The sequence below is a fragment of the Pimephales promelas genome, chromosome 12 (assembly GCF_988280905.1).
Source record: "Pimephales promelas chromosome 12, fPimPro1.hap1.1, whole genome shotgun sequence".
Classification (NCBI taxonomy): domain Eukaryota; kingdom Metazoa; phylum Chordata; class Actinopteri; order Cypriniformes; family Leuciscidae; genus Pimephales; species Pimephales promelas.
In genome coordinates, this window is record NC_142780.1 from 19,007,462 (window position 1) to 19,024,334 (window position 16,873).

At 39.5% G+C, this 16,873-nt stretch overlaps 1 protein-coding gene across 2 annotated transcripts in view; it reads right to left on the bottom strand.

Annotated features, from left to right (window-relative positions):
- LOC120484351 (poliovirus receptor homolog) overlaps nt 1-16,873 on the bottom strand; it is a 79,069-nt gene that overhangs the window by 33,730 nt on the left and 28,466 nt on the right. The window contains exons 2-7 of one of the 2 annotated variants that reach the window (XM_039679461.2): nt 14,627-14,736; nt 14,203-14,455; nt 13,189-13,485; nt 12,698-12,815; nt 11,634-11,782; nt 2,773-6,294 (exon numbers count right to left, since the gene is read on the bottom strand). In XM_039679461.2, coding sequence (XP_039535395.2) covers nt 5,753-6,294; nt 11,634-11,782; nt 12,698-12,815; nt 13,189-13,485; nt 14,203-14,455; nt 14,627-14,736 — 1,469 coding nt within the window. In that variant the 3' untranslated portion in view covers nt 2,773-5,752. Of the gene's footprint in view, nt 1-2,772; nt 6,295-11,633; nt 11,783-12,697; nt 12,816-13,188; nt 13,486-14,202; nt 14,456-14,626; nt 14,737-16,873 lie in introns of those variants that run through there. The other variant, XM_039679462.2, reaches the window with a different exon arrangement.

The window sequence follows — 16,873 nt, forward strand, 5'->3', positions numbered from 1 at the left end:
GCTCACGTCTCTGTTAGGCCATGATTGTGTCTCAGGACAAGTGAAACACACCATTACACTGCAACATAAGGCTATTATCATGATACATTCACCTAGTGTTGCAGGAAGAGAGAGAGAGAGAGAGAGAGAGAGAGAGAGAGAGACGGACTAAGAGAGGAAAGAGGCAGCTGGTCTTCACTCCAGGTTGCAACTCAGAGCAATTAGAGCAGGCAGATGGCTAAATGGCTGAGAAAAAAAAAACTCCAACTCCAAACGACAGTGACAAGTGTGCCAGGACCAGAGATTCTGACCCCGTCAACTGAAAGAGAAAGAGAGGGAAAGGAAAGAATCTAGGGCACAGCTACTTCTGGAAGAAAACGTCTATTGTTGCATTAACAGGCACATTTCTTTCAGGGTCACCTGCGGATGCTGATACACACACACACCACTGAGAGGACCTGCTGAATACCTTTATCATGACACCAACTCTTTCGGTTTCACTCCCCCCTCTCTTCCACAAAGTGTGCTCTTGGTTAAATTTTAACCTGTTGAGATACGAGATCTGTTGCGTTGGTGTAAACAAAGAGGCTTTTTGAGAGCAAAGTTCCTGTAAGGCTAAACTATGCTGAGACAGTCAACTTCATAACCTAAAGGGAAGAAACTGGAATACGAACTCTACCACATTCTTTTTTTTTTATAGTGCGTGTGGTTTATTTTTTGACTTGCGTAAAAACAGGTTTCAGTGATGCATCTGAATGCGAGACAAACAAAAACTAAGACAAAATAATGACTTTGGAAAGGCTTTGAAGGCGTTTTTGATTTCGTCATCAACAAAGACAAACTCAAGAATGTGCTTCATAACCATATGATATTTGAAACATACTCCTGATAAAAATATGACTTGGCGGGAAAACAGATTATAGGATAATGCAACAAAAAGTAATGAATACGAAATCCAATTATTAATGTTGAAGATTGCCTCACACAAGCTGTATGCATGCAAATGAACACCAGTAAACTATGAAAGCAAAGTCAAAATTGTGAGATATTGTAAAAAGTTGTAATTAGCCTACCTTTTTTTTTAGTTAAGATCATGAAGTTCAGACTTTCTCAGAAATGCACGATTTTCTGACTTCATATCTCGCACTTCTGAGATTATATCGCACAATTTTAACAACTCTAAGAACTAAAGACTTTTTATTTACATCTCAGTTATGAGTTCAGAATTCAATATTATTGAATCTTATTTAGTGTGAAAGCTAATAGAGTTATCACTATTGTTATGTTACTTGGTTGTCACATTCACAAAATTGTATTATAGTCCAGTCATTTTATGAAAAAAGGTTGAAAAAATTGCAACAGAAGCAAACTCAACTGATTTTGTATCATCAAAAATGTCCTGAGTAAAGAAAAAAAAGCCCCGAAGAATCCCATTAGGGGAAAGTTTCGAAAAAGACCCAAACATATCCCATTCACATACGCCCATTCATTCTTTTTCTCATGTGAAAAGGGTAAAATGTTTAACCTTTCGGGATATCGTCATGAAAATCTCTGAGTTGATTACTTACATCAAGACAAACAAAAAATGTATTACAAGTTTTTTGAAATTGTTTGTTAACATGGACAAATGGTGCATAACATAAATTTGTATTAGATAATTTGCATAATTACCCAAACAGGCCTACATTGCATAGCAGGTGAAAATGTTTTTTTGAATCTTGTTGACGTATAACAGTAAAAGACTTAATATTAAGGTCTGAATGGAACCCATTTAAGCTACCCACGAACATTAATACAGGAAGAAACCAGCCTTTATTAATTATTATGGCAGAGATGAGGTTTGGGCATTGAGTGCATTTTGTGTACGTAATTCGATTTTTTGATCAAGACACTTTTTATTTCACCTATCTTTTGTCTTCTGCATTCTCCTTACCCATGTCTTCCCTCAGAGGCTTAATAAAGGCTGGTTTCTAAAGTACTTCTTCCTGTATTAATCTTCATGGGTAGCCTAAATGGGTTCCATTCAGACCTTAACATTAAGTCTTTCACTGTTATACGTCAACAAGATAAAAAAAAAAAACATTTTCACCAGCTATAACCAATGTTTAGATCTGTTTGGGTAATTATGCGAATTAGAACATGTAATTAGATTATGCACCATTTGTCCATGTTAACAAACAATTGTAAAAAAACTTGTAATACATTTTTTGTTTGTCTTGATGTAAGTAATCAACTCTGTGATTTTCATGATGATATCCCTAAAGGTTAAAATTTTTACCCTTTTCACATGAGAAAAAGAATGAATAGGTGAATGAATGGAATATATTTGGGTCTTTTTCGAAACTTTCCCCTAATGGGATTCTTCGGGGCTTTTTTTCCTTTCTCAGGACATATTGAGGATACAAAATCAGTTGAGTTTGCTTCTGTTGCAATATGTTCAAGGTTGACCCCCATTTTGGCTTAAAATGACTGGACTATTAGTTTGATTTAACATGTTTTCCTTTCAACAAAAACATTATTTCCAACTAATATGATGCCTTAACTGCGTGAAAATTATGTTTTGCCCAGCGTACCTGCATATTTTGCTTCACAAAGGGCAAAGATGTAAAAATAGAGCTTTATGGTGGAAGCTTTGCGCCGCTCTCTTGCTCGGCCCATTTAGCTGTATTTCAGCTGGCGGTGTGATCTGTAACAGGTTACTTAGTTATCACCTATTCATTCACAACCCAGAAACCTGAATGAAAACATTGCAGGAAATGATTGAGCCCCAGAGCATTCAGGCACATACCAAGATCAGTCAAATATCTGTAAGACTTTAATAAGCAACCAAATAAAATAAAAAAGACAAAATTACAAAGACTGAGAAAACATTCAGACAACCAAAATAAATCCTAAAAGCAAAGCAACGCAAGGCGATAAAGCATTTAGTAGTATAGATGTGTTTTCTGTGTGTCCATTAGAGTTCAAGAGCTCTGCTCAACAGTTTACAGCACAAACACGTTACAGGCATCAATAGACCACTCAGAATAAAAAAAACTATTAAAGCACAGATCATTAAAAAAAAAAAATAGAAAATAACAAACAATAGTAAAATCAACTCAATAGCACTTTACAATATTGTTCAATATGTTAACATGAATTAATGCACTAAGTAACAGTGAACATTTTTACAGCATTTATTCATCTAGATGAATCCTCATTTCGCCATAATTTTAAAGAATTAAAATTATTATAAAATTAAGATTTGAAGTTGTTTAAATTAACACTATCCCCAAATTAACATTATCACTAACCTAGGTTAATAAATGCTGTAATACATGATACCTAATGCATCAAAAATGCGAACAAATTCAACATTATTTAAAGCGATACCAATTAAACCAAGGTATCCTTCATGCTCTCAGCAGTAAAGTACAATACACAAGGATGTGACATTAACGTTTAGTCTTATACCATGTTTATATATTTATATTATGTACACAGGAGGAATGGTTTGTGACTGGTGACATTAAGGCTTTTAAATGTGTGCATGTGTGTACCAGACCATCGAAACCAGACGACGAGAAACGACGACTTGAGGAGACGTAACATCACGACTCCGCACTCTCTGGAAATCTACTTATGCCGTTTCGCATCTCAGAGGATACTTCTTTAATATTCTCAAGGCATCCGTTCCTTCATTACGGAATTCCTGGTGGAGACGTCGAGCTGGAAGGTCAGTGCGTTCTCCTCTAATGAGGAGCTAAAGCGTTCTGCCTCTCAGAGCACGAGTGACGAAATCACTTCCACTACTCACACATTCACTGATTGTGCTCTGACCTTTCAATCAGGATGTAAACTAAGCTGCGTCGAAACCCCGGCCTATTCGCTGCCAGGTGGATCAGAGCGCGTCAACCGGCCTATGTCAGACTGAGAACTTCAACTTTTCAGCGGCATTGATCCAGACGTGGCACTAATAGGGTCAGTGAATCAAGATGGAAGCCCAGGGAAACAACACTACGGTACCCAATATGCCCTCTGATACTCGGGAACAGAGCACAAGTTCAGAGAAGGAATATGAGTGTGTGTGTGTGTGAGTAGTGTCCAGTTTGAATCACACCGTGTATGTGTGCGAGACCCTGAGAGACTGAGAGGAATAACTCACTTCCCTCGAGTCAGACACCATTTAACACGCTGACTCACTCATACACACATACACTCAAACTAGAAACCTTCCATATGTGAATGTGTTTGAACTCGGTACAGGTGGAACTAGTATTCCATACTAGATTACAGATATAAATATGTGATATGTGCTCTCATTTAGTTCTGTACGCACAGAGCCGTGGTTGACATGCGCAACATTCGACCTGGATATTCACCCCGTCTTCGTATTTACAACATTTAGAAGTATAGATATTTGTTGTCATTTTTAAGAAAAATAAAATGTGTACATACAGTAGTTTACAAATCACCTCACATCGTACAATACACATGATCGGTCACTCATTCAAGAGCTTCTTCATTTTATTTTCCCTATAACAAGGCAGTGTATCTCACCGACCGAGAGGAACCTCAATAAAACAAGGAAATAACAGTACGTGATCTATAACTGTGGTGTCGGATGGGAGGTATATATACTGTAGCTCCGTGGCCATGGTAACAATGAATAAATATAGATTTGTTGGTAACACTTTAGAGTACGGTTTAATTTGTCAGCATTAGGTATCATGAACTAACTTATACTGTATGCCCACAGCATTTAATAATATGAGCTAAAGTCAATATTGACACATACATTTCAAGTTCATAAATTAACATATTAATAAATGCTGTTAGTTCATGATAACTACAACTAATATTAACAAATTGAACCATATTGTAAAGTGTTCCATCACTTCGTAAGTTTAACAATATATTTAGTTGAATCCTTCTTTTCCGGCAGGGTTTGAAGTTCACTGCGAACAAGGATGTGACCCTGACTCGCTGTTTTATTACTACAGCAATCTGCTACATTGTTTTGTGACTAAATGCAAAAGGAAATTGTACATTGTACAAAACAGTAAAACGTGCTGCCATCTCTTCGTGACTAAATGTATTGTGGGTGAGAACGAAGACATAATTCATTAATATTTGATTTGATTAGCCCCAAAACCAAATGATTCACTGGTGAGTCATGTAACGGGATTGAGATATTGAGTAAACTGTACACGTCATCTCGAGACAGATGAGCACTGTGTTTGACTCATGTTTGACTCTTTCATGATCTACACAATACCTAAGGATCGCTTCCATAGAACAAGCTGAACGAGAGATGTAGCGCAGAAGAATGTGCTCAAAACCAACTCAATTGAAAATCAAGTTTGAAACTGGTTTAGGTGTGAAATCATGATCAACAGAAAATAACAACCTGTTAAAACGATTACATAACAGCACAGTGGATTTATATACATAACTTCATGTGTTTGTGCATGTCTTATATAGCACGCAGAGTCAACATCTGCAGTTTCGTGTTACTCAGAACTTGTCCCCATGACAACCGGAGCATTAGTTAGGAATGGAAGCCTGACAGTTTTGCATTTAGTAGTCTCTATTTACTTCACCCGATCCGTCAAGGTTTTAACCTATGCTATATCCAGCGTATTAATTCATCCATCCATTAATCCTTTTCTCGTGGTATTTGATGCCATAATTTGTTTTTTACAATAAAATTGATATTCGTTGAGAGGGAAAAAAGCGACTTTTCTGGAAGAGGTCCACGTTCACCCTTCAAGAACCTCTTTCTGCTCTCCTCTTACACATAGACAGCAGTCCGAGAGATCACAGAGCCATCCCTCTGGGACTCCATGTCATCATCTATGTCATCTTCATGTGGGCGGAGCTGTAGGATGGGTCCAGCCCCGCTGAAATGGTCATATCGCTCATCCTCTTCTTCCAGTTCATCAAATTTCTTCCTTTCTACCTCATCCATCTCTCTACTTAGCAGGATATCCTCCGCTGTGTGAGTGCGCGTGGTCTCGAGCAGAGCCACGCCCCCCGGATGCATGCCCTGATTGGCCGTTTTCTCGTTAAGCCCCACATCTCCTCTGTAAATGGGCGTGTTGTTGTTCCCGTTGTTTCCGGTACCGTTTTTGCTTGACTTGGCAGAGCCAAAGAGGCGGGTAAAGGAGTCGTAGGGAGCACCGGTTGGCTTGCCGGTGCCGCGGTAACCATGCTGTTGGCGGCGATTATGGGCTACCAGGAAGTAGGCGAGGACACTTAACAATACGATGGCCAGAAGACACGCGAAGATCACGCCTGCGATCACACCTGCATTCGAGGAGGGAGGTGATTGCTCTAGAGACGGAAAGGTCAAAAAGAGAGAAAAGAAAGGAGAACAGAATTAGATTCATGGAAAGGAAATGGAAATTAAATGGTTAAGGAAAAATCTAAACCAAAAAGAGATTTGTTGCCTTTCGGTCCATGTCCACTAGCGCTGAAGTAAAAATATTGATGACTCATCCTGTACTACAGAGATTTCGGTCCAATAAAATGCTCTCTAGAATAAAAAATGTCCTGCCCCCTAAAATAAAAATGCCACCTGAAACTGACTAGCAAGTACCAGACCTTGGTTCATGTCAAGTGAAAAATACTGTAAAGGGACCAGCCCTTTGATATGTTCAATAAAAGTGGAGATTTTGATTCATGTGACTTCAATCGTTTGAACAGTTCAGTAAAAAGATTATTTCGGTGACCCTTTTAGATAAGTGTCAACAATTGTTTTGTTTTTTTGTGATATGAATGATTATTTAAATAATTCACCTTAACAAGTTTGTTATTAGACACCAAAATATCTTATTACCCTTTATTGGAATTTGTGTATACACATTTGACAAATTATTTTGACAATATTTTATCACCCATTTTTCTCTACTTGTTGTGAACGAGACTGACTCATAAACTGAACAAATGACATGGCCGAAAGTCGGTCAATTAAATTCTCGGTCACAAGTAAGATTCATTAGTTCGTTAAAGCCCTAGTTTTTCAGTTTGTTCATGTGATGGCTCCAGTTCAGTGTGTTCCCCGGAGTCTTGTTAAGACTCCAAACAGACACTCGTTCAGTTAAGAGCATATTTGTTTAGTGCATCCAACAACAACAAAAACATCAGAGTCAGTGCAGTGCATTTTTTTCACTTAAAAGATGCAAATACAAATACAAAAACACTGAATCATTCACAAACATCTAATGTAAGTGTTTTCATGGGCATCTATTTCATGAAAAACTATTTCCAGTTTACTAGTTTTCATGGACTATTATTACGTTAGAGAAATTTGTGTTTCACAGGTATAGTTTGTGATTTGAAATTTAAATCAAATAAAATGATAAAAAAGAGGCAAAATAGCGGAAACTGCAAAGCCCATTTTAATATCAGTGTCAGTTACGATACTCGTCTAGATTTCTCTGTTCACTTATGTGGGTTTATTATAAACAGCCACGTCTATAAACCATTGTGAAGTTTGTGTTTAAATAGGGCTTTAATAATAGATGAAAAGGTACATCAACAAGTAATTCATTAAAAACCATAAATCACGTCTAGAAAACACACACTCTCACCTCTGTAATAAACACGGATGTTAGCCCGTCGAATCGGTACATGAATTCACAGACGACGGGTGATAAGAATTGCAAGTCAAACATCGTTTAGAAAACTAGTCTTGCCCGGCTTATGTTGAATGAATGTGGGAGAGTGACATTTATGTGCAATTCCTTAAGGGGAACTGCTTTCCATAAGGTCAGTTTGCAGAATTCACAATTACAACTGCACAATGAATAAGGAAACACAGCACCAGCATGCAGTTTCACATAAAACAGAAAAGAAAGGATGATGGACAAAGGGACGGATGACTGGTTGACAGATAGATGAGAGGATGGAAGGCATAAGAGGGGAGGCTGGGACTGACAGGGGAGACAGCAGACAGACGCATCGGCCTTGAAGCCACAAACGCACAACAGCGCACAGCTTCTTCCTCACTGCCCAGCGAATGTGTGTATGAGGTGAGGGTGTGAAGACGTGACTAGCATTGCTGAAAGAGAGCAGTGCATGTGTTAACACCCAAAATAAACAACATCATAATCTCGAACTCAACGGTTTTTTATCGATTGTCACCGGTTTTCTTGTGCATCTCGCACAGACACACAGCTAACGGGAGAGACAACAGGAACACAATAATGTCTGACTGCCTCAGTCGCAATGTTCCCATTAGCCACCCACTGTGGCGTACTTCTCTCTCCCACACACACACCTCCAGCTCCCACTGGTTCAGCAGGAGTGAGCGTGTTGCTCTGATCTTTGAGTCAATCTCTCACTGCCTTGTCTGAGTCTTCTGAATTATACATGACAGTATGATCATATAGCGGCCACACACACCCACCGATCTACATGGCTTCATTAAGGAAGATTTCACGCTCACACAGCCTCGGAGGGGTGCTTGCCCGTGCCGAAGTCGTAGTCACAATCCAAGGGTGTTGGCACACAATCGAAAAGGTGTTCTGATGGTTTTCAGCATGTTGCTATGCGATTTCTAGGGCATTCTGGGTGCTTTCTAGCAAAGGCACTGACCAAGAAGCACCAAAATTTGAAGTAGTACCGAATCCATAATAATCTGAATGTTTTCTTCCCCATAGGAAGTTATTAAGGGGGCATTATCCATTGTTGGCTGCATCTTTTTGATCTTATCATGTATGATTTATCCAGGCATACATTCTTTTATTTTTTTGACTTCAAAATTGTTATAACTTGACCTTCCGGTGAGAAAAGAGACTTATCGGTAATCTATTTACTCCGTTGTACGTCATTATTTGGAGGAAAGATCTGCTGCTACTTCTGTTACATCACAACTTTAAAAGTTACTTAAAGGGATAGTTCACCCAAGCCTTAGCGCACAACACTAATTATAATGTATTACCACTAATGTAGTCTCTTCATCTTTCTCTAAGTACTGGCAGTATATTAATAAATGTACATATTACCGCTCTGAAGGACTCTAAGTGAATGGCTGAGTGGATGAATGAAGCTCATGGAGCTTTTCTAGACAGAGGAGACCAAAAAAAAAAAAAGAAAATCACATCCTCTTTTCTTTTTTCCGTCACACCACTGGACGGAAGAGAGCAGAACAAGGCAGAGGAATAGATTTTTTTTCATGATTGCTGGATGGAGAATATGACAAGTGTCTCTAGAGTTGAAACTGAACGATGGCGGAGAGCGAGAGTGAGAGTGAGAGAGTGGGGGTTGAATCTAGGTTAGCCTGAGAGCAACATGAGGCACAGTGTTGAGAAACGATTTGGATTCCTGCTCTGGCTCAAGTGGTGGAGCTACAAAACATGCTCAGAGGTATCTCTGTACCGCTCTCGTGCTTTCAGGAGGAACACCGAGACAAGATCTGTGCGGGCCGACCTTAGTCACCATGGAGATAGTTGCCGGGGGAGAAAACAGCCACGCGACCGAGAAGGTAGTGGCCATTTCATGGCTGTCAAAACGGCTGCACTTAGGCAGAACCACTTCCCGCGGCGCTCCACAAAACATATCTCCTCTTGCACCTGATTCCTCCACTACATGCCGCGAACGCCAACTGAACACAACGAATTTTGTCCGCACATGCACAACACAGCCTGGCTCTGCATTACGGGGCTGATTAGCATTTCCCTTCCGCTCTTCCTTTGACAGAGGAGGATAAGAGGCCGGGAGCTGAAACAGCACTGACTGACTTATCCTCACCGAGAGCCTCTTGTTGGGGGGGGGGTCGGAGAAGGAGGGTGGGTAGCAGTTTTGGAAGGCACAGAAGTGGCTCAGGCAAAACAAAACGAGAAAGTTTGAAGTGAAGAGGATGAAAGTGATGCGAGCGGAAGAGGAGAGGAGAGCGAGAGGATGCACGTGCGATGGGAGAGCCGTAGGTTCCCGGGGGGTTGAAATGCCTCCAGCGTTCATCCGCTCCACCCTCCTCATTTAGTTCAGTCTCTTCCTGCTTGCCCTTTTCTCTTGTTTTCACTCTATGAGAATATGGGAGGGACCAAAGTTGGAGGGAAGGCAAGATGTTGTCAGTTTAGTGTTTGGTAGGGGAATGTACATTTCCAAGTGAACAAAGATTTGCCTCAAAGCCAGACAGATCTGCAAGGACACGTATGTAGGGGGGAGAGAGAGAGAGAGAGAGGATAGCAAGGGGAATGGAAGAAGGTAGAAGGCTTTTAAAACCCAAGTTGTGAGAGAAAAGCACCTTTCCTCCACATTACCTAAGAGCTATTAGTCTTGCTCAGCACTAAAGCAGCTCAGTCTCTCCGCAGTCAACCATGTGGATATTTTATTCCATCAGCCTGTCACAGAACATCAGAACGGGCCAGAAAAAGCCAAAAGAGGACAATTTTGCAATGACGACAATCAAACGTAGCGCTCACTTTGGCCATAAAGCTATGGGAAGGGCAAGAGTAGTTTACCAGAGGTCACAAATCGAACCAACCCCCATCTGATAAATTCAAAGTTGCCATATTCAAAAAATGTATAAGTTAATTAAAAAAAATGGAAGAATCCTAATGGAATCAAATAAGCATACTTTAACTTTGATTTTGTCAATAAAGACCAAATGAAACAAATGCCACATGGTTACAATTAAATTACATTCATGAAATCCAATCATATTACATTGTGTTATGATTGCCCAACTGAAACACAAGACAATTTACTAACTAGTGGGTCCAGACGCTCACTCAAATGCATTTTATACAACGTGAAAGGTTTGGGGTCAGAAAGAATTTTAAAAATATACATACTTTCATTTAGCAAGGTCAAATTCAATTGATCAAAACTGACAAAGATTTTTGCATTGTTATAAAAGTAAATGCCATTCTTTTACATTTTCTATTAATCAAAGACTCTTGAAAAAACAGTTTCTACAAAAAAATTAGGGCGTAAACAACAAAAACAGTTAATTTTAACTAATACTATTTAACAATCTACATGATTTACTGTATTTTTGATAAAATAAATGCAGCCTTGGTGAGCATAAGGGACTTCTTTCAAAAACATGAAAATCTTACTGACCGAGTGTGTGAGGAAACTCTAACTACGACATAATTTCACGCATTGTGAAATTGCTTTAAAACTATGCAGCAGCAAGTGATCAACATATTGACTCGCATACCTTCAACATATTGACTTTATCTAAAGGATTTATTTCTGAATATAAAAGAACGATGATTTAAACAGAAAACTGTCAAAACACTGTTCAAAAACACCCAAATACAGCTGCACTCAACCTAACCTAACCCCACCCAAACACAGTTACATCTGCAATCACACACTCCTTTCTTTGGAAAATGTCCTTTAGAATTCTACAGAGCCTATGTCACATATTCCATATCAACAAAAGTCTCAGACTACATTAAAAACGCCACCATAGAGACAGGAACAGCTGAATGCTGAGGGATGACAGTGCATGCAAGGTAATCTTGAGGACAAATAGAGTGAAGAATAAAACAAACATGCAGACAATGATAGTGCCAACAAACTGCCTTATGTCTGATCTGTAACCCCTTGTCTGAAATTGAGTCTAAATATCCAACTAATTCCTCTGTCACCACCTCACACTCACCACTGTATAAATATGTGAGGGTCCTTTTAGGAAATACTATAGATAGACTCACCCCTCACAAAGACGGTGATTTGATCTCTGGCGTATCCCAAGCTGTTCCTGACCTCACAGATGAAGGTGGTATTTATTGTGTCATCCACCTTCTGGACAGCGAGGCGGTTTTCCTGCACCTGCACTGTTTCAGGCATCAGACCGGACAAACTGTGGGACAACATTCAGACAATATTACCACAAGTTTTCAGCTTAAAAGCCCGGTTCACTTTGCGACTTATTCTGGCCAAGAACCACCCACTTAGACAGGAAGAACCGATCTGACTGACAATAGTTTGTTTTATCATGCCTTTAGAGGTGGGTTTATTTGAAATTATTGATACCGCAATAATAGACTGGTATGGTAGCTGATTTAGAATAGAGAATGCCATATTGAGAAAGTGCTTTCCATTTTTGGGCTCGTCAATGGACAGTGGGCGGTTTGTGGCCATTATCTTAAGCCAGGTTAACACTCAAATGTTTTAAGTATTTTTCCAATAGTTCTTGTCAGATTGTACGATATATTCCCAATGAAGTTGAGTAAAAGCCATGCTACACTGTGCAACATCAATGAGACACATCATAGCCATGTCTTTGGTCCCAATCGTCCAACTGACATCTCATAGTGCGACTGACACTGACTGAACTTTGTCTGATACTGAGATTGTTTGCATAGGCTAGGGGTTTCCTGCTCCAGAAGGGCAAATGTTCTGCAGAGATTAGCTCCTACCTGCCCCAACACACTTGACTGGAAGCTTTTAGTAAACCTGATAGCATTGATTCGTTCAGGTGTGTTTAATTAGGATTGGAGCAAAACCTGACTGGAAAATAGCTTTCTAGGACTCTAGGACTGGACATCCCTGAACAAGCCAATCAAGATCGCTAGAGACTTCCAGACAGGTGTGTTAGAGCTAATCTCTGCAAGTAAGTGGCCCTTCAGGAGCAGGTTAGGACAACCTTGCACACAGTGATCAAAGCCTTTTACAATCCTAGAAAAACAGCAAAAAGGTGCCTAAAATTTCACAGTGTAAACCCAAATTAAGGCTCAGACTAAACAGAACTGAAAGTGAAAAAAGAAATTCTCACGTTTTCCAGGTGACAGTGGTGGGGTGGGGGTTTCCATCAAACTGGCAGGTCAAAAACGCACTTGTCCGGCCCCTGTACCAGTTGTTATCGTACCCAACGATCTGTACTTGGGGAGGATCTGATAAAGAAAGAAAGACAGAGTGAATAGGTGGATCGAACAACTAGCCTTTATGAATGAGTTTAGCCTTGCACCACTGAAGTCAGATGTAAATCGAACACTGATACGGTCTGTCAGCTGACTCATTGATGATCTCCTCATTGACACCTTAGCTCATGTTTCTGGTCCAAGCAGCACTGTAAAGCCTCAGGGTAATTTACTTGATGACCTTTACTAATTTCTGGCATATTCTGAGACACATTACTGGCCTGGACTGATTGAGACATGACTCACTACAGCAATTATCAGCTATAGCAACAGGGAATGCTTAGCGTAACAGCATTTGGATCAGTAGTATCCAGTAGTGTAGTAAATGATCGGATTGATATCTTACATTCAACAACAAGTTTCATCGGGAAGGTGTCAGGCTTGGACATGGTGCGGTGCGACACTACGCAGCTGATGTCTTTGCCATTATCCGCCGGCTGCGGAGCCAGCATGTAGGTGCTCTGGACGGTGACCGTATTATCCGCATTGTTCGTCTTCATCGGCGTCGACACATTTCCGTTAAGCGCCGTTGACCAAGAAATGGCCGCTGCTGGACGGCCATTGGACGATTCACACCGCGCCACAATGACCGGGGTTGTGCCGGCAGTAACTGTGACAGTTGTAGCCATGTTCTTTGGCTTAGCTGTGAGAAAGAGAGAGAGTTTGACCTTTATTTTGATGCTATAATGTGAAGGAGGGTAAGGGGAGGAAGTGGAGACGGGAAGATCACAGATCGGCTTGTCCTGCCACACGCTAGCACAGCGCTCACATTGTACTCACGTTTCGCTCTGAGAAAGACATCAAAGAGAGGGAAAGGAGAAAAGCAGGGGAGACGGGGAACGACAGGGAAGCGACGGCCTCTCAGCATGATAAGCAGGCAGATCAATAGCGGAGAGAGAGAGAAGGGAGGGGGACGAGCGAGCAAGAGCCCGGCCAAGGTTACTGCCACATTTCACACACATTAACAGCAGCACAATTGATCTGACAATACCATTTATAAATCCCCTTTAAGCCCACAAACGGACACAGGCGTGAGTCTGAGTATGCGTAAACGCACATACTCTTTGAAGCAGGATAAGGCTGGAACTTAATAAATAATTGTATACACAACCAAGCTGTCACTTCACAATCGTGTTTTAAAAAAAAACGCTTTTACTTTTTTTAATGAATATATTATCAATTATAATAACAATATATATAATTTTATGAATGCACACTAGGCATAGGCATAGTGCTGCTATACACACAAATCTTCATCTAATCAATAATAAAAATGTGTTGTTGAAATTTTCTTCATAAATCTTTAATTATTTAACTGAATTTTGTTTCTTTTCTCCTGTGCAAACAAACACACACTCACCCAGCATGACCAGTGAAGACACTCCCTGTTCATTGCCGGAAGGGTAGGTGGCATATTCACAGATATATCGTCCCTCATCTGTCATCTTCACATCTGTAATCTGAATGGATGGGTTTTCCAAAGTGGGCGGGTTTGTTACAAAACGGACGCGCCCATATAGAGGGGACTTGTCAGGGTAATTTGCCCCAAAGTTTGGATGGAAGACTGCGATGTTGGTTCTCTCTACGTCAGTCTGTTCAAAGATCCATGACACCTGCATCCCGGAGAAAACAAATTCAGCAGGTGACCAACAGATAAAACAGCACAAACACTTTCCGAAAGTTCTTAATACGAACCCAACAAACATTCTTTCTACAAACTCTTGTTCGTTTGGGTTTCACAACTCTGCCTAAGACTGGCAGATAACATGAAGTTGATTTCAGACCTGAGTGAGCTGGGTGTCGCCTGGATTCGGAAAATGGCACCGCAGTGTCACAGCCTGGCCGGGATATGACTCGACTTCTGCATCCACCCTCACGCGCTGAGCCAAAGACCCTGGAAAGAGAATGAGAAAAGGCCATGAGAACAGGAAACGACCTTCACTTCTGTCCGGCTAAATTCAGATGACCCGCGACCACCTCGCCGAGCGCGGCCAGAGAGAAATTTAGCACATACTGGAGTAGTCTAGGAGTTCAGGGATGACAAAATGATAAATGAGGTTACAACCGAACAGCAAGTAGGCCAATGTTTCTGATCTCAGTCAGGGTGTGCGAATCTAAATGTGTGTGTGCGCAAGTGTGTGTTAAAGTATCTATGAAAAAATAACGTTCAGCTCGCTCTCTGCCTGAAGCATTCATCATCCAACATAACCCTGACAGAGCAAATTCAGCAGCACACGAGTGTGTCCGTGTGCGCACGTCAGTGCGGGTGTAAAGTGAAAATTGCACCTAAAACATAGAAAGTACCATGGGAGTACTGTATATGTCAGAGACTTGCAGAGTCTGGCAGAGTTTGAGATTCATTATTTCATTTGCGTATCATTATTACAGTTTCATTATTTCATTTGCGAGAGTTTGAGATTGCTCGCAAATGAAATAATGATACTGAAATATAGTGATACTGAAAAGGCTATTATTGGTTTGCATTTTTAAATTAGTTTTTATTTTAATATCATTTTCAAATTTCAGTTTAGTTTTAGTCCGTTTTATGAATGTTTTTGTTAGTTTTAGTTTAGTTTTTATTTTGTTTTAACACATTTCTATTTCAAACCTCTTAATAAAAGTAAAATAACTTGAACAAAGAACCAAACAAATGCAACTAAAAAGTTCATATTAATTCATAATAATGAAATCTTGTTAAACAAGGTGTGTTAGAAAAAGAAAAAGGCTATTTCAATGATTAATCCTTTTAAACATTACTCTTGAATTGGTCAATTTATAATTTTTGTCTATTGCATCTTTTAAAAATCACATACTTAGTTTTTTTCCATTTTCTGCTTAGTGTGGTATCCTGTCTAATATGTGTGGTATCTTGTTTAGTTTCACATGGGATGCTTATCTTATTTGGCATTAAGGTACAGCTGTATTTGCATAAAGTCTAGTCATGATGGAAATACTTATAATGTTCACACAGAAAGCAGTTTTGCTTTGAAAACGGAAAAAAGACGCAGTGGAATGGGGAAAACGCACAAGGCTTAGAGATACTTCTTTTAAAAGTTATTTTAACTTGAGTGTGTTGCGTTTTTAGAGTGTCATGTCATGCACGAAATGATGCAAAGACTCGAGCGCAATGGTCACACATTGAAAAATAAAGTAACGCAGTGGAATGGAAAAAAAGTAATTTTTTACGGTACAGGACGACAGCTTATTAATTACTGATGTTAGTTTCGTTTAGTTTTAGTTTTTCAATTATGTTGAAATTTCTATTTTATTTCAGTTTACAAAAATGTTTTTTTGACCACTAGTTTGTCTCTTAGTTTCGGTTTTCGTTTACGAAAATAACCTTGGATACTAAAAATGATTTTTTAATTTAAATTAAAAGTTATGTTCTGATCTATTATTCTCTCATTAACTGTTATATTTTTCAATGATTCAACGACATTAGAAAGTTAAAACTATTGCAGGTGTTTTTCATTGCACATTTTTCAATTTATAAAATCTTTCAGTATTTATTTTTAGGGAAATTACTTGGTAGGGAAGAATTTTTTAATGGTTTAAAGGGGGCGTGACAAAAAAAGTTTGAGAACCACTGCTCTACAATGATATTATAAAAGTCTATCCACAGCATAAAGTTTTAAAACTCATTCATAAAACATTTACTGTTAATCACTAAATTTGCGGTTGAATTAATGTCATTTCAACAGGGATTTGTGCAAGATTACCCACACAGATTTCACATTAGGTTGGAGTTTTGCAGCATTCGCACCAAAAGAGAACTGCTTGGTTTGAAAGTGACTTCTATGTGAGCCGTGCTTCATGCATCACAACACTACTGACAATAGAAAATGAAACAATTTTTCTAGTTTAAATGAGCTTAAGAGAGAGACCGGAATGAAAAAAAACCCCTAAAGTATCATAGGTATAAAACTAGTTAGACCAGTTTGACTGCTAACCAGCTGAAAATACTGAAACTCGCAAATTGAAAACAAAGAGCTTAAAAAAGTAAACATGTTTTATGAGAAATCTCATTTACT